The sequence below is a fragment of the Tamandua tetradactyla genome, chromosome 4, assembly GCF_023851605.1.
Source record: "Tamandua tetradactyla isolate mTamTet1 chromosome 4, mTamTet1.pri, whole genome shotgun sequence".
NCBI classification, from domain to species: domain Eukaryota; kingdom Metazoa; phylum Chordata; class Mammalia; order Pilosa; family Myrmecophagidae; genus Tamandua; species Tamandua tetradactyla.
The window spans coordinates 144,746,712-144,768,408 of NC_135330.1; the positions used below are offsets into that span (position 1 = coordinate 144,746,712).

A 21,697-nucleotide genomic window follows, 5' to 3' on the forward strand; every position below is an offset into this window, starting at 1 on the left:
TTCCTCTTGTAAATCTCCTGTCAACCTCAGACCAGTCTCAACAGCTTGCAGTCCAGCAGAAACAGCTTTGGCAGCAGCACCACCCACAAACCATCACCAACTTGAGCAATGCATAAAGAACAGACAGGTTTCAACATGGACGTATCTGAAATACTGTTGAGGCTTATCATTTGCATAAAAATCAGGGATAGTTTCCAAAGAATTATTTTTCTCAGTTGTGCTCTGTCTAGTTAATTTTGGGGGGAATAAAGACCTGGAATAGATAGCAACTCTAAAAATCAGCAGTGCCGATGGTGGTACATCTGTTTTCCTTTTGCTTTTCCCTTGGTACTTCCCATTTGTTTTTACTTTGGGTGAGCAGAGGGGTATCTGCATGTGCGCAATGTGTGTGTGTGTGTGTGTGTGTGTGTGTGTGTGTGTGTGAGAGAAAGAGACAGAGTCTGTTTTTTGGTGAGTATCTTAAAGGTTACAAACCACAATTGGTTTGAAATGCTTGGAACTTCCCACGCTGGCTTTACTTTTCTGTTACACAGTGGGTTACATGCAGTCCATCCCTGCTGTGGCTGGGGGTGTTATCCCCAGATGCATGTATTTTAAGTCTATAAATATCGAAATGTATATTGGTTTCTTTTTCCAGCTTATTAAAACTAGGCTTATTAACGCATAAGATGAAAGTCTGCATATCATGCATTCAGGTTCTTTTCTAGTTTTTGTTCTGACAGTGCATGTCTTTGAAAGCATGCATAAACAAGATTAACAAAGAAGTCAAGTAACAGAGAAACATATTTGTAGCTGTACAACCTTGGTTATTGTATTTTATAGTGCTTATACCCAGGTATTGCTTCTGAGCCTGTGAGCCCCTCCCCCATTCTCCTTCTTGCCTTAGTTTTCCTGTGAAAGTAATGAGTACATATACATTTTGGTGATAAAACTCTTAAAAGTTAATTTTAATATATACTTATAATATTCCTCACATGTGCTACAAAAATGGCTACAAGCCTGTTTTTCTTAAATTTACATTTTCTTTAACTGAAAAATAGTTTTAAGAAGTGCAAAGTGACTTCCATCCTGCAGTCTTTTTTTTTAGTTCTTTATTCTTATTTGCTTTGTCACTCATAAAAAAGAAACCTTACTTGAGTTGTAAACTAGACAATGAGGAAACACTTAAGGCTTTGGCTGTATGTTTTTCTGTTATTGCTATTATCCAGTAACTTGAATATTGTTTAATGTGTTGTAAGACACTGTAGAGTTTATCTCAAGCTGTTAAAAATGGTAATGTACAAATGTGAATAGGCATCTATAATATGGGTAAGTTTTGTTTCACCTATAATAGATGTTTATAAACAGGTGAGGGGACAATTGATCTTTCTGTTTACTTTTTTCCCTTTTGTTTTTTTTGCTTGCACATGTTGCACTATTAAAAAATTGAGATTGTATAAACCTGATCAAAAGCTGCAAGATACCAAAATCTTGTAGATGCCAAATAAAAAGTTGTTATACTAAAAACAGTCATGATATATAAAGTGGAATTTAGCTCAGTACTGCAGACAGTGCCATATTTTTATAAATTGATTAACAATAATAAACTTCAAGGTTAAGCAAGAAAAGTTACATGTGCAACAGAGGCCAAAGGATATGTTTTGAAATTTAAAACCTAATCCTAATAAAAATAATTAAAACAAGTATGCTGGTTTGAAAATATGTACTTCAGAAAAGCCATGTTTTAACCCTGCTCCAGTCTTGTGGGGGCAGCCATTTCTTTTAATCCTGATTCAATACTGTAGGTGGAAGCTTTTGATCAGATTATATCCATGAAGATGGGGGATGCCCAACTGTGGGTGTGACCTTTTGATCAGATGAAGATGTGACTCCACCCACTCCAGGTGGATCTTAATGAGTTTACCAGAGACCTTTAAAAGAGAAAACATTTTGGAAAGAGATTTTAGAAACAACAGAGTAGAGCTGAGACAGATGCCGACACTTGGAGAACACAGACACAGTTATGTGAAGATGCTTGAAGCCCAAAAGACATAGCCATGAGATTTAAGAAAGCCAGAACCTGGAGAGAGCCAAGGGAAGCCAAGAGATGAAAGCCAACCCCAGAGAAGCAAAGTGAAGAACACCCACAGGAACAGAGGCTGATCACAACGGAGCCCAGGGGCAAGGGACCAGCATATGCTAGTCACATGACCTCCCAGCTGAGAGAGGTATTACAACCCACTGGCCTTCCTTGAATTAAGGTATCTTTCCCTGGATGCCTTAGTTTGGACATTTTTATAGGCTTAGAACTTGTAAACTTGCGACTTATTAAATTCCTTATTTAAAAGTCATTCCATTTCTGCTATATTGCATTCCAGCAGCTTACAAACCAATAAAACAAGATATAACCACATATAACTATGACTTATGTAACTAAAATAACTGCAAATTTAAAAGGACAAGATAAAAATATTCCTATCAAATGAGCAAAGAGTTTTATAGTTTATAATATAGCATTTAATAGTATATAATATTCTTATCAAATTTCTAAGGAAAAAAATATCAAGATGCCAACATAACCACCCAATTCATATTAATGGAAATACATACAACTTCTAAAGCCCTATCACACTCCAAAAAAACCCCAAAAAGCATAGGGCACCATGCTTCATAACCACATGATACTATTAACCTAGCAGCAACTGATTTTTATCAAAGGTCAATATTTGTTCTCCAAAGAGAACTAGTATAAGAACTTGCCTCAAAAAGGCACCTCATATTCCCTAAAAAAAAGACTCAATTTCTTTCTTCCAGTATTTAGAAGCAGAACTGGAACAACAAAACACATATCATAATTGTATTTTACTGTATAATTGCAATATGCCAGGTACTAGATAGGTTATCTCATAAATACTCAAAAAAATCTTGAAAATTAGGTATTATTTCTGTTTTGAAGTTGAAGCAGCTAGCTACAGGTACCAAAGCTGGATTTCAAACACAGGCTTTATTTCATAGGCAGTTCAACATATAGTTCGAGAGTTACAGAGAGATTCCCTGGAAGGAGACAGCAAATATAAGACACAATAACACACAGAACATTACCGAAGCCACGAAGCTGATGAGCTTGCCCAAAGTTTACAGAGAAAAGAAAAAAGCACCAGTACCGGACACAGCGCAACACCAACACTGAAGGGATAGAAAAAGGCACCAGCAAAGGTAACACAGTAGGAACAGAAAGGAAAGAAGAATGCCAAGAGTATTATTAAAAGAGGGAATAGTCACTAGTCTAACAGTGCTCAGAGGTCCAATAATAGATTATCATAGCAACCATAAGAAGTAGAGAAAAAATGTTATAAAATGTTTAGTGAAAAAAAATAGAAAATAGCCCAATGTAGAGAAGGAAACTGCAAACATGCAAAATATGAATAGAAACAAAATATGCAAATGTGTTAGCTTTTAAATTAATATCTTCTGTGGTTATATTCTTCAAGTAAAAAGTATTACAGCTGCTCTTTTTCTTCCCCAAAACTAGTCCAAAAGCCATGAGGTAGGACCAAGCTAACTTATACTATCAAAACTGATGCACATATTTAATAAAATAAGTAAACATGGATATACCAGGATAAAGAGAACAGTTAGCTCACAGTCTCACCAGGAAACCAGAGATGAAAAGGCTCCCCATATAGTGTAGTAAGTGCTACAAGTTATGTTGAGTGCAATGAAAAGGCAAGGATGGGGTATCTAAACCAGAAAGAAGGAGCAGACAACACTGTTACCTGAATTTTGAAAGCTGGATGAAGAAATTTTAAAAAAAGAAAAATAGGAGGGCCTTTCATAGGGTACAGGGTACTGTATACTTCTATTGTATAATATATTCAATAATAATCTAGGAATGGCAGAGAGATCTAAGAAAACAGTGAAATAAATCTAGCAACTCTCATCATTAAGCCCCTCCTTATGGAGATGTGGGAGAATGAGATGGTAATTTCCATTCAAGAGGGAATCATTTCCTAGGGAAAACACCAGGCTTTAAGTTATGGAAAGGTGGGAAGTACTTTGCAAAGAGATCAAGAATTTAACATTGTCCTCTAAAGAACAAGTTACCCAAATAACACAGCCAAAGGAGTGGAGGAATGAGTCAGGAATGAAGCATGCAGAATACTATGAAGTGCAGGTTTATGCTTACTTTTCAATACAAACCACTGGCAGTTTAAATAACCTCACATTGAACAGGGTAATGGGTAGAAAATTCTGTAACAGAGAAGTTGGAAAGTGCTTTCATAAAGCTATTCTCCCATTTAATGGTTCTGCTCCCAAATTCAACTTGGGAAAAGCACTATCTTGAAAAATGTTTAGTGTAACTTTTCTCTCTCCAAATAATGAGAAGAAAAGTAATTAATTGTTTTAACCCAAAACTTTATCTGTTAGCTCAACTATAATTAGAGAAAATTGTTTTATCTAAGTGGACAATTCAAACTTCATATTGTCCTTTCCTCCTTTTAAAATAAAATTATTTCCTACAACTGAAAAGCATTTATATTCTGCATATCCCCACCAGCCAAACTTGTGCTAAACTTTATTTATAGAGTTTATATTATATAATCAAATTGAAAGTTTTTTCCAAAGTAAACATATACTTAAAGATATATGCCCCTAGTGGAGAATCACTGAGTTAAGAGACAATAATACTCAAGCGCAAATGTGCAGAAAGAGAAATAGAATCAGGGTTTGCTGTGGAATAAAGGGATAATGGAAGTAAGGTTTGTGAATCAAGAGCTGTCATCACGATCTCCTAATTATTAAAGAGCAGAGAATCATCTCCCATTTTTCTTTCGGGGAGGCCAGTTTTTTCATGGATTTATAAGAGCTCCCATTGTTAAAGATCTCAACCCTTTGTCATACAGGATGAATTTTTCATTTTTTTTTCACACTTTGCCTATAATGTATTTGGTCTGATGCTGTGCTTTTTTGGGGGGATGGGGTCTTTTTTGGTAGCCAAATATATTCTTTCCTATCTTTGGTGCAAATTTTGGCAACCCCACCCATTCTGTTATTTTCACTAAAATGTTAGTCCATCTGAAATTCATCTTGAAATTTATTTTTTCTGACAAATGCTTGAACCAGCATTGAATAAACTGGTCCTTCCACTACCACCTTTATGATATATTAACTTGTGCATACTGGTGTCTGTTTTTGAACTACACAGCGTCTAAGATGGTGATGCACACTGAAGATGAATAATGAATAATTTTGAATTTGGTAGATGTTGAAAATGATGTATACAAATGGTCTTTTTTAAGGTGCGTTCTGAAGTATTTAGGAGTCTCTGCAAGGTAATTTAACAAAATTAAAAGGGGGTAAAAACTGAAACAATATGGAAAAGTTGATGGTTGTTCAAACTGGCAATGGACAATGTACGCTGTATTTGTGGACATGTTTTGAAATGTTTGTAATAAAAACTTTAAGAAAAAAAAGGATTAGGTTGACATTGCAAAAAAATAAAAAATAAAATTATTCATTTTTTAGTACATGCTGCACAGCTTGCCAAGTAAGATTAAAAAATAAGGTCATAGATATTGCTATTTACTATGGTTTGCCAAATCCCAACTAAAACCATGCCTGTCAACCTTAAAGAACACTTAGGGCTCTGAAATTCTACAAAAGTTCCACGCACTGTTTTTACTTTCCAGAAGCCTACAACCTCCAGATGGGTTCTTGGGCCAGGTAACTCCTGAAACCCAAAGGGACCAGCCTCTCCAGAACATCAACTAGTTCCTTCCCCCATCCCATGTTATCGACAGCCCTACCGACATGAAAAAATCAGAATGGGCACAGTCCAAATATCCCTAAAGATTGGGAGAAAGATCAAAGGAGAAGGAGGTTATAACAGAGAAGACAGGATATAATAAATGAGTATTACTGCTGAATCATTGTATCCATATTTCTTTTAGTCTTCAGTATCTTGGATCAACTAGAAGAGAAACCTAAAATTGTAGAACTGTAATCCATACCAAAACCTGAAATCTATTCTATAACTACTTGTTACAGTGTACTTTGAAATTTATTGCTTTTTTTGTAAATATATTTCACAATAAAAAATAAATAAGCTGAATGCTGAGGATCACGGACTAGGGTATATGGTGAGCAGGATGGAGGAGACCTTGGCATAACACTTGGAGGACATGATGATGAATCCATCCATTATTGGAGTCCTGTGTACAAATTCACTAGGACTTAATCTGGGCTGCCATAGGGACCTTGTCATATGATCATGCTGGGGTAATACCTGTTCTAGCCCAGTAAATAACTAAACTAACCTCTATCGCACCAGTGTTCTATGATATGTCTAGAATTAGACAATGTGAATATTGTGACCCAGAAACATGATGGCATCACAGCGGCAGTGCACAAAATAGCTTCTTGACACCTTGTATCAATTCTCCAGCCTGTCACAAAGACTCAATCCTACCTATGTTAATTATCTTATAGAATTATTAAAGCTCCGGTATTGAGGCCATTCACTAAATGTGCATTAGGCATTTTTCTCTTTATTAGGGTAAGCTGCTTTTGACACTCTATGGATATGGACTGACCTATCAAAATATTGGTAAGAAAGGATCATGTTTTGAAGCAGCAGGTCCAGGTCACTTTGTATATAGTTCTAATTATGTTCAATAAATCTGACCGGAGGAAAAAAAGAACTGTGAGTGAGGTCTACGCTTGGATTACTATGGAATTTATGCTATTGCTATTATTTTATATTAATATTTTTATGCAAAATCAATGATACAATCATATTAGCTCACCTTCAAGGTTAATGATAATAGTTTTTCTTTTTCTGGTGATCATATCAATACATTTTATAAAAATATTTAAGTATGTTGTAAGAAAATACAACATACCTGCCGGAGAGACATGTGGACAGCTGCTCATTTTCAGAAGCTTGAGTGTATCACTGTTGTTGGCCACAAGTACTTTGAGGGATGGATCATCTACTGGGGTATCATCTATCTTAAGCGAAGACAGGGACTTGGAGTTTACAAACACAACCGTCAGTGCAGAGATAAAATGAGACTGAAAAGTGGGAAAAATTAAAAGAAAATTTCAATTTTTACAAATGAGAATTAGGGTTTTCATATAACATCTGATATGGTTCACCTGAACACTAATGATATAGTTCATAACATCTGAGGGGCAGCATCCTTTTATCCTGTTGTTGAGAGTATGGTAAAAAGAAGTGGCTATCTGCCATCTTTCAGAAGAACCTGTTAATTTGTGGGACATGGAATTCAAGCCTCAAAATGAGTGTCCCTAAATTACAGCAAGCACGTAAGTGAAAAGGGGAATTCTGGAACCGAGGGTGAGAATACCTCTCAAGCACTTCCCATAAGCCTATCTGGAAACCCTGCTCTAATGTTTTGTAACAGTGAACCACATTCTTTTTTGATTTGGTATGTAATAACCATTAAAATGGTAATACTATTAGCATAATCATTAACAATTAATATAACAGCAATCAACTCATTTGGAAAATGAAAACTCATAAAATTTTATTTTAAACCACCAAAGTCATACTTAAATAAAACCCCGAATTTTAAAATTCTTTAAAATACGTTAAATTATCTACAATATCTCAAGCCTTCTATTTTAATGTATTTTGTCCACAAATATACCAATTAATATCATTCCATTTATCATATGCATATAAGTATCTTCTGGACATAGAATCTAATCTAAAGGAACCACTGTAGTGAAACAAAAAGCATAGTCAAAGTATGCTACTTTGCCCACCATACCATACTTTGTACATGTATGGGCAAAGAATCCATGAGGAGGTCAACAGATACTCCAACACCTTCCTCTAAATAACCATTTCCACTTCGGCTTTATGAAATTCTCTACAGCAGTAAGAAGGAATGAAGGCATGCTAATATCCAAGAAATATAGTGCAATCAAACACTGTCTTCTTGGTCACCTCTCTAACTTAACTTTTTCCTTACTTTGATTAAAAACTGGCTAACTACTTAAATTTTGACCTCTTTCTCCTAATATTTTCTCATAAAACAAGATTTTTTTTATCTTGTGCAATTACATTTCTCCATTAGTATGGTCATGTCTATATCACTGTCTTCTTTTTCCTATTTCCTCTCATAAAATGCTAGTAAAAATAAATTTCATGTATGTTCTCTCCAGTTCTCTCAGGATTTCCAAGATATAGCAACATCCTATTTCAATCCTATACAAGTGCTATTTAAAAAGGGAAAAAAAAGCATAAATATGTTAGAGCCATTTTAATAAGCAAGGCAGAAGCCTTAACTGCATCAATAGTTCCCAAAGATCCCAAAGACAAAAACTTCAATACTAAATAAGTACAGTACTATAACTAGATATGTGCAATGGCAACCATGAGTAATAAAGAAAAAAAGGAAATTAAATTATTTTCAATATACCTTTTACTATGGTTTATTTTATATATCTCATATGTGTATGAATAAATGTATATTTTTTTTAACTGTAGTAAGTACATAGAAGATCAATTCAGAATATTTCATTTCCCATATGAAGCTTGTAAACAAAGTGCTACTAGTCTGGATTTCTGAGTTAGGGCCTTGAACCATCTTAATTAGAATCACCTGGACAGCTGGATGGACAGGGAGACTACAGGCCTCGTCCTAAATATGGAATAGGAATCCAAAATTTAGAAAGTTCTTCAGATGATTTTTATGCACATTAAGTTTGAGAACCACAGTGATCTGATTCATATACTTAGAATTTTAAAACTGAGACATGAACACAACTCTCTTTGCCCATCTTCCTTATCTACATATGAGAAAAAAATTTTATCTCAAAATATGCATATTCAATGAAACTTTTCTTAAATCAGCTGTGATATAATTTGTTACAGATATTCCACTTAAACAGCCACCTGGGTTATACTATATACTCAATTTAGTAATATTCCTTTCTAAATCATCCTAAATTAAACTGCTAAAAGTTTGAAAGGATGTTTATATTTTACTTAGCAGCGTATTCCGGAAAAATCTTTCAAATTATTATTGGATTCTAACCTACTGAACATTAGCTAAAGTACTCTTGGGCCCAACTATTAGCTGCCTTTCTAAAATACACCCTTATTTTTGAACTTTAATAGAATAGTTGTTAGGAAGAGAGATTATCTCTTAATTATGTGCAGGACTGTGTTAGAAAGGAGGCTCTTAATTGTGTGCAGAACTGTTAGAAGATGTATATGAATATAGTTATCTTTTCCAAAAAAACTGTTTTCCTTAAATAAAATTTGGAAGTTAATCCAAACTGTACCTATACTACCTTTGCTCAACACTAACCAAAAGATTTATAAGTAAGCTATACCGGCTCTCAATATTAGTACTCTCTACTTTTCTCTGATTCTAATTTCTCCAAACTCTTTGAAAGGTTTAAGAAAGAGCATCTGTGTTTCTCTTTTTTCTAACATCCTTGCTCCCTAGTTTTACCTACTAGTTTCTTTTAACAGTTCCTATAGAATCTTCCGTAAATTCATTCACCCCTTAACTTTATCAATAACAAGCAAAAGATGATAAAAGGAAAAGCTTTTTCAAAATCCTATCTCTTAATATTTTAAGCAGTAACTGGTTTTCCATTATATATACAACTTTTCTTACATTCCCATTGTCCATACAAGAAATAGTTAAGAGTTTCATTTGGATTTCTCAGTAACAGATAAAATAAATCAGCAGATTACCTTTGGTAAATCCATAAAGCTTGGCCGAGCAGTTGAAATAAGTCCAAGTGTTTTTAAAGAGCAGTTCACAAGTTGCGATAATATATCACATGCTGCTTCAGCTGATTCTTTGCTGCTATCCACCTTAGAAAAGAAAACATCCTTTATCACATGCATATATTTGCGTTTCTCTCTGTGTGTATCTTAATTTTACAAAGGCAAGAAACATAGGTGTTAGTTTATTGCATTACAATTGAAAGAGCTAATATTTATTCCTTTAATCATCCACCTTCATATACAATTGCAGTCGTGGGGTCTGACCCCAAGACTTACCCCTGAATAACTGTAAGGGCAACTTCAAGACTCCTAGCTTTCAGTATAAAATATATATTTAATGTTGAAAAAACCTGGCTTTTAAGTTTATTTAAGGTGATTTGTTTCAAACTGACTGCATAACCTAATGGAATAAATGAACGTATAATCTTTAAAAAATAATTATATATTTGGCAATGGTTCAAGTAATATATGTCACTAAGTAAATACATATGTTTCCAAGGAACCACAAACTGAATTAGCATTTTCTCAGAATGTTCAGGTGAATCAAGCCAGGGATTCAACATTGTTATTAATGAAAAGTAAAATGAGGGTCTCCAACCAATCAAGTATGAAAATCTGAATCAAACAACCGTGAGATAGCTGCTCCCACACTCTCCTATATACATTTCCTGGAGGAAGTGTAACATGGACAAAATCCCTTGGGTAAATTCAAAGATACAAGAAAGAGCTTTTCCTTAAAAGAAGTTGTTCTCTGGGCTAAAAGCATCTTAAATCAGAATAGTTAAAAGTAATATCAATACTCTATGCTAATTTTCAGGTCTGTGTATATTACTTTAACTCAAAACAGTTCTGAAGAGCTGGTTGTAAAACTAACGTGCAGATTTTATATTACATTCTCAAAGCTATTCTATTATTCTTTAAGTTTCTCTACACCGTGGTTCTCTAAGTGTAGTCCTTGGAATAGCAGCATCACCTGGGAACTTGTTAGAAATACTGATTCTGATGCCCAACTCAGACTATCTCAATCAGAAATGCTGGGGTAAGGCCCAGCAATCCTCAACTAAATAAGCCCTGCAGGTGATTCTGATGTACATAAAATTTAAGAACCACTGTCCTACACTAATAACTGACTACAGGCCTCTTGGGTCTATAGTTAGTGATGAATTAAACATAAATATCAGGAGGGCCCAGAAAAGCCCTGAAAGGTGACTTATTTTTGTAAGTCAGAAATTATTTTCAACAGGAAAATAGAAGGGTGTAAACATATTGGACAAATGGTTTTTGGGAGGTTATAATAGTTGAATACACCTGAACTCCATCACAGAGCTGTAAAATAAAACTGATCCGGCCAATCCACTGAATGGAACTAGTCTTTATGACCTATCAGATGAATGCATTATATGCCTCTTTTTATAGAACTTACCATTAGAATACTCAAATTACCATTGGACAACTCAAAGACGACTGCAACCAACAGAAAGGCTCATCAAAATTTCTTCATTGTGGGGATGGAAGAGAAGTGTCCCTGGGTTTTTGTTTAGTTGATCCCCCCACCATTCCCCCACCCCCCTCATCCCCAGTTAGGGTGACCAGATAACATCCAGAACATCTAACTAAATTTGAATTTCAGATAAAACAGAAGTATTTTTTAGTAGAATGTCCCAAATATTGCACAAGACAATGACTACTAAAAAGTATTCACTGGTTATATGAAATTCAAATTTAACTAGGTGCTCTGTATTTTTATTTGCAAAACCTGGCACAACCTACTCCCAGTGGCCTAGGTGCTTTTTCTGGGAAAAAGGCCACAACAGACCCTATCATTCCCACTACCAGATTGCTCTTCCTTGAACACATGTGGAGGATATGGGAAAATAAGGAAGTAATTTCCATCTAAGAAGGACTGACATTTGGGATAAAGGCAGGCTTTAGTTAAGGCAAGGAGTTCTGGGTTCAAAACCATTGCTCTATCTAGGCTTAACTTGGCCTGTTTTTAGGAACTGTTAAACACAGGCAAATTCATGCAGCTACATTTCAATAACAATTATCAGCTGTCTTCTATAAAAAAAAGTTATTATTCACTCCCAAAACAAAACATTATAAGTTTCTGTACTCATACACTGCACATACAAACCACTGTGATTTCCTAAACTATCCTGAACATCTCAAAAAGTCATGCCACTTCATTTATTGCAACTTTATTTTTATAACTGACTGATTTCTAGTATGTCCCTTCATGCAATGAAAACATGAATAGATCTCTCTGGCATTCTTTCATGTACTTATTTCTATTTCTCTTTAATATATATTTTCTATTTTTTTTTACATAGTTTCTATAACTCTTTTTAATTTGAAGACCCCATATCATAAAGCCATCAATAAGGAACTCAGTCTCTATTAACTAGAAATAACTGCTATATTTCTTACTCAAATATAATCTCTCCATTTTTAATATTTATTGTGTATTCTACCCTCAAATCTGTTCACAATAATTCACTGTAACTGAGCTTTGGTCAATGAGTTATTCTTATTTAGTGGTTGCTTCTGTTCTTTTAAGAAATTATTAATAATTACATTAGAATAGCAAAATTTAGTGTCATTAAATATTAGAATTATTTAGGATATCTTCTGAGGCCCACTATTATTATTAATCTTTAAGCCCCTTCCCTAAAAAGGCAAATGTTTTAAAGACATGAGAAGACATATTGGCTTAGGACATAAAAGCCATTAAAAATGCTTTATTTTTTTAAAAGAAGGATTTAAAATATTACCTTGAAGCTGACATATTGTAGATGATTTGAATGTCTTTTAATAATCTGTTTGATCAGCTCTGGATGTGTAGCTTTCAAATAAGATGTAGCTGGCTGATTCAGCTCAAATTCAAAACACCTCCACAAGTCAGGCATGTGAAATACCTGGTTCCAGTTGCGGCAAACTTGAGAAGCATGGGCCCGATCAAGAAGAGGCAAATATTTAAATATATGAAGAATAATGTCCGGAAGGAGATTACCCCAATCACAAATCTGAGAATGTTCATTTGTAGTCCTCAGTTTCTTGGATTTCTCTGTAGTACCTTGTTGTGATGAATTCTGGCCACTATCTCCTCCACCTCGTTTCATCCTATACAGAAAAAAATGCATCATTTTTCCCCCATTCGTTACTAAACTTCTGGACACGAATCCAAACTAAGTAATCTTTCTGTCACTGAGATGCATATATGTGTGTTATATATAAAAACACAGAATAGAATAATTCAAGAATATCAAAACAAAATAAAATGAAAAATGCTAATGGAGGGAGACCAACTGTGCACATTATATACATTTTTGAGAGGTGATTTTAAACATTTAATTTTATACTCTACAACTTGGGGAAAAGTTTATAGTGATTTTGAAACTAACCCAAGAATAATTCAAAAGCTGTGTAGAATACAAAAGGGAAACCAACAATAACATTTTCTAAATGTTTTTTAAAAGTCAACTTAGGGGAGTGAGATGTTTCAGGGCTCTGTCCCCCACAGAAACTTTGAACAACCAGCAAGAACTGGCAAAAACATCTTTCTCAAAGCTCCAGAAAACAGAGGACTGCAGTACCAAATCAAGGAAAGGCCATCTGAAAGAAGTAAGATCTCCTGGCATGCTGGCTGGTCTCTCCCCCCACGGGTTCATGCAGAGCTAATCCAGTCCTGGTGTGCAGATCCCAGGTCCCAGTACCAAAGGGAGCAGATTAACCTTGATCCACATGTTGGGACCACATATGTCTGGCCCAATCTGCTGGTGGCCAGAGGGACTCACCATCCCAGAACTTGTCCTGCCTATAGAAAGTGTCTCACCTAATACAGAAAGCTGTGGGAAAGCAGTCAGATGGTTGCCTGGGGCAAGGGACTGCTGCTTGAGTACATACAGTGCAGTGCTCAGCACCATGAGGAAACTGTTTCTGAGAGAAGAGTGGCATTCAGTACTAGGGAATTCTAAGGCGACGTGCATGCTCAAGACAAGAGGAATGCACAGAAAAAGAAACGATGGGGTGGGTTGAGGGACTACACTTTGATCTCAAGTTATTCTTTAAACTTACTGTACGCAAAAGTCTTGAAGGAGAACACTAGCACAGGTCAATCTGGGAAAAATGCCCCCTCCCTTTTTTTTTTATAGCACCTGGCATTTAAGAAAAGTTCTGTCATAACCCCAGCTGTATATAATTTATGCAGTATATAATTTATGCAGTATATAATTTCAACCTTTCTATGTATACTGACATGTTGTTTTTTGATCCAGTAAATGGTATATCCTGGAGAATGATTCATGGGCACTGCTGTTATGGGGTGAAATGTTCTGTATATGTCTATTAGGTCTAGTTCATTTATCATGAAATGATAAACTTGTAAAAATACAAGTTTAAGGAACAGACACCTCAAAGTCTAAATTCTAGCCACAACCCATTAAAATATAAAGATGCCCAGGTTTCAACAAAAGGTCACAAAACATAAAAAGAAAGAGGATGAGATGGCTCAGGCAGAAGAGAAAATTAAAGCATTAAAAACCATCAATAAGAAGGACCCAGACAAGATCTGGGACATTTTAAGCCAAGGCTTTAAAAAAAAAAAAAAGGTCCTAAATATGCTCAAAGAACTAAAAGAAATCAGGAAAATGACAGATGAACAGAAAGAGAATACCAACAGAAGGATGGAAATTACAAAAAGGAACCAAACCAAAGAGCTGAAGACCACAATAACAGAAATTAAAAATTTCCTAGAGGGGTTCAACAGTAGACTGGAGCAGGCAGAAGAAAGGAGAGAACTTGAAAATAAGGTAACTGAAATAATCAGTCTGAGGAGAAGGAGAAATGGAAAACAGTGAACAAAGCCTGAGGAATCTGGGGGACACTATCAAGCATACCAACATATGCACTGTGAGAATCCCAGAAGGAAAAAGAGGAGAGAAGGGGGCAGAGAGACTACTGGAAAAAAATGAGGACTGAAAAACTTCACAAATGTAACAAAAGATAGGAATGTACACATCCAAGACACATTCAATGAACCTCAAACAGAATAAGCCAAAATAGACCCATGTTGCAGCATATTATAATCAAGCTGTCAATACCAAACATAACAGAATTCTGAAAAGAGAAAGAAAATGCAGAACTGGAAATGAGAAAGGGATCAGATATATTAGAAAAGATTAATAATACAGAAAAAGGAGGCTGCAATAAAGGAAAGAGAGACAAAGTCCAAAAGACTAAATGTCTAAAGTAAGTACTACCTTTACAGCAAAAATACTGAATGTTAATGGATTAACTCCCCAATCAAAAGACAGAGATTGGCAAAATGGATTTTAAAAAGCATGATCCAAGTATATGTTGTTTACAAGAGACACCTTAGACCCAAAGACAAAATAGGTTAAAAGTGAAATGCTGGGGGCGGGCCACGGTGGCTCAGCAGGCAGAGTTCTCACTTGCCATGCCAGAGACCCAGGTTTGATTCCCAGTGTCTGCCCATGCAAAAAAAAAAAAAAGTGAAAGGTTGGAAAAAGATTTTTGATGCAAATAGCAACCAAAAGAGAGCTGAGGCAGCTACAGAAATATTGTACAAAACAGACTTTAGGTCAAAAGTGGTTACAAAAGACTAAGAATAAACTATCTATGCTGTCCACAAAAGACTCAACTTAGACCCAAAGACACAAACAGACTGAACGTGAAAGGTTGGAAAACGATATTCCAGGCAAAGGGTAACCAAATGGAGCTGACATGGCAATACCAATATTGGACAAAATAGACTTTAAATGCAACACTGTTTGTAAGAGTGAAAGAAGGACACTATATATGGATAAAAGAGGAAATCCACCAAGAAGAAATAACAATCATAAATATGTATGCATCTAACCAGTGCCCCAAAATACATGAGGCAAACGCTGGCAACACTGAAGGAAGAAACAGACATCTGTATGTTAACAGTTGGAGACATCAATACACCATTCTCATCAACAGGCAGAACATCTAGACAGATCATCAATAAGAAAACAGAGAATCTGAATACTATGATAAATGAACTAGACCTAATAGACATATATAGAACACTGCACTCCATAACAGCAGTGCACATGAATCATTCTCCAACAGCAGTGCACATGAATCATTCTCCAGGATACACCATTTACTGGATCAAAAAACAACATGCCAATATACATAGAAAGGCTGAAATTATATACTGCATCTTCTCTGTCTATAAAGGAAAGAAGCTGGACAGCAATAACAAATGAAAGACTGGAAAATCCAAAAAGATATGAAGGTAAATAGCACACTTTTTAAAAACCAGTGGTCAAAGAAGAAACTGCAAAAGAAATTAGTAAATATCTCGAGATGAATGAAAACAAGAACACAACATACCAAAACTTATGTGATGCAGAAAACCTCTCCCAGTCAGGCGAGTAACCAGCCAGAGTGGCAGCAGACGTGGCAGTATAGCCATAGTGCTGGGAGCAGCAACCCACCTCAGACGCAGTGACAGCACGACAGGTACTAGATTTTGACAACTTCTCACCATGGATGAGGATAAGCTAGTCATTCTTGGCTCAGGAGGCTTTGGAAAGTCTGCTCTGACCGTATAGCTCGTTAAAGGAATTTCTGTTGAAAAATATGATCCTATAATAAAAGATTCTTATAGAAAGCAAGTTGAAGTACATGCACAACAGTGTATGCTTACACTACACAAAAAGAAAAATTTAAGACCTAACTGCACACTTGGAGGAACTAGAAAAAAGAACACTAAACTAATCCCAAAGCAAGAAAGAGGAAAGAAATAACAAATATTAGAGCAGAAATAACTGAAATTGAGAATTAAAAAGAACAGAATTAACAAAACCAAAAGTTGGTTCTTTGAAAAGATCAATAAAACTGACAAGCCCTAGACTGACAGACAAGATGCAAATAAATAAAATCAGAAATGAGAGAGGGGACATTACTACTGACTGCACAGAAATAAAAAGGATAAGACGATACTACGAACAAGTGTATGCCAACAAATTAGACGATCTAGATGAAATGGACAAATTCCTAGAAACACATGAACAATCTACATGAGAAGAAATAGAAGACCTCAACAGATCAAACACAAATAAAGAAACTTAATCCTTCAACAAAAACCTTTGAACAAAGAAAAGCCCAAGACCAGATGGCTTCACAGGTGAATTCTACCAATCATTCCAAGAATTAATACCAATCCTGCTCAAACACATCCAAAAAACTGAAGAGTCACAAACACCTAACTCATTCTATAAGGTCATCACCACCTTAATGCCAAGCCAGATAAAGACACAAGAAAAGAGCAATTTCTCTTATGAATATAGATGCAAAAATCCTCAACAAAATAAATGGAACCCAACAGCACATTAAAATGATTAAACACTATGATCAAGTGGTTTTTACCCCCAGTATGCAACAGGTAGTTCAACACAAGACAATCAATATACTACACCACGTTAACAAAACAAAGGGGAAAACCCACACGGTCATCTCCATTTGTGCAGAAAAGGCATTTGACAAAATCCAGCATCCTTTTTAAATTAAAAAACACTTCAGAAGACAGGTATAAAAAGGACACTTCTTTAACGCAATAAAGGGTATATATTAAAAACCCACAGCTAACATCGTACTCAATGGTGAAAAACTGAAAGCCTTTCCTTTAAGATCTGGAAGAGAAGGATGCCCACTGGAAGCTCCAGTCAGAGCAGTCAGGCAAGAAAAAGAAATGAAAGACATCCAAATTGGAAAGGAAGAAGTAAAACTTTCACTATATGCAGATGACATGATTCAATACATAAAAAGTCAAAAAAAAAAAACTACAACAAAGCTACTTGAGTTAATAAATGAATTCAGCTAAGCGGTGGGGTACAAGATCAACATGCAAAAATCAATAGGATTTCTTTACACTTGTAACAAGCAACTGGAGGGGGAAATCAAGGAAAAATTCCTTTTAAAATAGCAACTGAGGGCTTCTGGGAAATTAGCCCTGCTCCACGGAAAAGTTAGAGAAGGGACAGGAGGGTGACTGAGGCAGCAATTCGGGAGTGCAGCTGATCGGCGAGAGCCTTCTACAACACATGTGCCAGCCCTGGTTGCAGAGGCCGAGGAACTGAGAGGCAGAAAGCTAGAGCCTGGTGTAGAGATGCACAGTGGCGGAGCCCACGGGAGTGCACAGATGGGTACACAGGACTAGGAAGCAAGCCAGGCCGCATTCCTTGGGTGTGCTACCCTCACCAGCACAGCCCCATGACCAGCAACTCACTCCACTCACCATGCACCTGAACCCCCTCACCCGCTTCCATTTCCCGTGCTCCAGGTGCCCCCACCCCACCAGCCCTCAGTGCACATAGCTGCCCCACACTCCAACCCCAAGTGCAGCCCAACCCACCACTCCTGCACTCCTCCCAAGCACTACCTCCCCTTCCCTGTTTCCTGCAGGCTGTTCCCAGAGAATGAAGGTTGTGGGCACTTACCTAGGATAACCACCCCACCCCCACCCCCGCCAGCCCATAGTGTCACACAGCTTCACCCTGCCCTCTCTGAGCTCAGTGCATCCATTTAAACACTCCCAGGCCCACACATGCACACAGGTCCCCAAACTCATCATTCAGCTCTGGCAACTGCATGTTACAACCATGCATGCACATGGCCCTCAGCCTCACTTCCCAGCTGAGAAAGTGCCAACCAGCACAGCCGGGACACATCTGCCCCCAATACGTGAAGGCTTAACGCTGACCTGCTGTCACAGCTCTATGCATAAGCACAAAGGGCCCCAGGCCTTACACCAGCACACACCAGGGTTACCTGCGCCAGGCTGATGCACCAGGGAGGTGCAGCTATATCCTGGTCGCTGGGTGCCCATGTCACAAGCACCAACATAACATCCCCAATCTGTGCCTATACAACACTGAAACAAATCACTGTACTGAGTGCTGCACCCCATTCCCTGCTCCCTGCTGTACAACCATCCCACAAACACAAGGCCTGAAAGAAATCAACTCCCAAAGTAAATCAATCAAGACATCTACATGTGATGAAGACAGCAGAAGATCACTAAGCATATCATAATGCAGACAGATAAAGCCCTGCCTAACAATGAAATTAAAACACCACAGGAGACACAGAAGTTGGAACAACTAATCAAAGATGGTCATACAACGCTACTTAATAAAATAAGTGGGACAGCAAATGACATAAGGGAGATCAAGAACACAGTAGGAGAGCACAAAGAGGAATTAGAAAAAATAAATAGAAAAATTTGAAAAAGCTAACTACTGAATTCATCTGGAAGGGAAAAAGAACCCAAATAGGTAAAAGCATCCTAAAAAAGAAGAACGACGTGGGAGGATTGACACTATATAAGACCTATTATAAAGCCACAGTGGTCAAAACAGCATGGTACTGGCACAAAGAGAGAAGCATTGACCAATGGAATCGAATTTAGAGTACAGAAATAGACCACCAAATCTATGGTCATCTGATTTTTGCCAAGGCCCCCAAATCCTCTGAACTGGGACAAAATAGTCTTTCAATAATTGGGCATTGAAGAACTGGACATCAATAGCAAAGAGAATGAAAGAGGACCCCTCTCTCACATCCTACACAAAAATTAACTCAAAGTGGATCAAACATCTAAATATAAAAATTGGCACCATAAACCTAGAAGAAAATGTAGGGAAACATCTTCAAGACCTAGTAATAGGAGGTAGCTTCATAAACTTTACACCAAAAGCACAAGTAACTAAAGAAAAAAACAGATAAATGGCAACTCCTCAAAATCAAATGCTCTGCACCTCAAAAGACTGTGTCAAAAAGGTGAAGAGGCAGCCAACTCAATGGGAGAAAGTATCTGGGAATCACCTATGAGACAAAGGTTTGATTTCTTGTATATGCAAAGAAATTATACAACTCAACAACAAAAGAACAAACAGTCCAATTATAAAATGGACTAAAGATATGAAGAGGCATTTTCTAAAGAACAAATACAGATGGCTCAAAAGCACATGAAGAGACACTCATTTTCACTGGCTACAAGGGAAATGCAGATCAAGACTACAATGAGATACCACCTCACACCTATAAGAATGGTTGCTATTAAACAATCAGAAAACTATAAATGTTGGAGAAGAGTGGAGAAACTGGGACACTTATGCACTGCTGCTGGGAATGTACAATGGTGCAGCCACTATGGAAGACTGTTTGGCGGTTCCTTAGGAAACTAAATATCGAGCTGCCCTATGACCCAGAAATAGCATTACTTGGTATATATATACCCAAGAGCAGAAAGCAACAACACAAACAGACATTTGCACACGAATGTTCATAGCAGCATTATTCACAATCGCCAAAAGATAGAAACAAACCAAATGTCCATCAACAGGCAAGTGGATCAACAAAATGTGGTATATACATACGACGGAATATTACGCAGCAGTAAGACAAAATGATGTCCTGAAGCACTTGACAAGATGGATGAGACTTGAGGGCATAATGCTGAGCGAAATTAGCCAGACACAAAAGGGCAGATACTGTATGATTCCACTTTTATGACCAGCATTGAGGTAGCTGAAGGATGCACTGACGGAAGAGTAGAATGGCGAATGATGGTGTATACTTAAGAACGAAGGCTGTGCTGCTAGAAAAAAGTAACGTCATGAGGCATGCAACAACATGAATGAACATGTGGGACATTTGGTGAGACAAAATAAGCTAGGAACAAAAAAATAATAGTGCTATGGTCACCTTTAGCCAATGCTTGTAAGAAAACAGGGCCTAGACTGCAAGCTTTTAGAGCAGACACACTAAGTCCAGAGTGGTGATTATTATTTCTGGATTTTGAGAAGGTGTTTTATATATATAACCTGATATTAGAGATAAGAACAAAGCCAAACAGGTTGGGGCTTTAAAGTAACTCAGAACACAGGAGTAAGGAAGACAGTGTGTATATTTTAGAACCACACATACTCTTTGAGACCAATGGAAGAAAGGTTTATTTAATCTGGAACTGAAATTTTCCGTAATGCATAATCTAATTCAACCTATCTGTATAGGTCATTTGAACAACTGAAACACAGAATAAGAAAGAGGTCCTTTAATCCTGTATAGATTATTATAAGGCCTGGAATAATCCTAGAGTATGTTAACCAGATAATCAAAAAGTATTGGCAAAGTCCCCTGAGGGAGAGGAGAAAGACTATGGAACTGTTAAACTTTACCATCAGGGGATGGTAAAGAATTCCCTGATACTGTGTCAAACTTTAGGGACACCCAAATTAACAGGCCATGCCCTCGATCGAGGTTTACTCTTGTGAAGTTTATGCAGGTAGCACAGAAACTTAGATTACTTATAGGCATGGCTAACAGTTACTTCTGGAGGACCTCTGTTATTGCTCAGATGTGGCCTCAGTCTCTCTAAGCCCACTCTGCAAGTGAAATCATTGCCCTCCCCCCATGTGGGACATGATATCCAAGGGTGAAAGTCTCCCTGGCATCATGGAAGAGGACTCCCAGAGATGAATCCAGACCTGGCACCGTGGAATCAACAATTCCATCCTGACTAAATGAGGGGAAAGAAGTGTAGTTAATAAAGTATCAGTGGCGGAGAGAGTTCAAATAGAGCAGAGAGGCTACTCTGGAGGTTGCTCTTACACAACCTTCAGGTAGACCTTGCTACCTATCATAACGGGGCAATCCCCAACCAGGACCATTCCAGCCAATCCAAAAGAACACCTAGGGCAATTTATAAGATTGCACAAGGGTTCCAGGCTCTAGAGTAACTTGCCAGAAACCTACAACCTCCAGATGGGTCCTTGGTCCATATAAGTCCTGAAACGTAGCCTAACTTCTCCAGAACATCAGATAGTTAGCTCCACCTCCCTACCCCATATTAGTGACAGATCCTTCCAATAGCAAAAATTTAAAATTGCC

General features: G+C 37.0%; 1 protein-coding gene and 1 pseudogene across 5 annotated transcripts in view; one reads left to right on the plus strand and one right to left on the minus strand.

Moving 5' to 3' along the window:
• Positions 1 to 21,697, minus strand: part of FBXL3 (F-box and leucine rich repeat protein 3) — a 36,109-nt gene that overhangs the window by 3,978 nt on the left and 10,434 nt on the right. For all 5 annotated transcript variants that reach the window (XM_077158455.1, XM_077158457.1, XM_077158456.1 and 2 more), the window contains exons 2-4: positions 12,526 to 12,874; positions 9,719 to 9,841; positions 6,882 to 7,053 (exon numbers count right to left, since the gene is read on the minus strand). In XM_077158455.1, coding sequence (XP_077014570.1) covers positions 6,882 to 7,053; positions 9,719 to 9,841; positions 12,526 to 12,874 — 644 coding nt within the window. The remainder of the gene's footprint in view (positions 1 to 6,881; positions 7,054 to 9,718; positions 9,842 to 12,525; positions 12,875 to 21,697) is intronic.
• On the plus strand, positions 6,097 to 6,763 carry LOC143681435 (ragulator complex protein LAMTOR5 pseudogene; annotated as a pseudogene).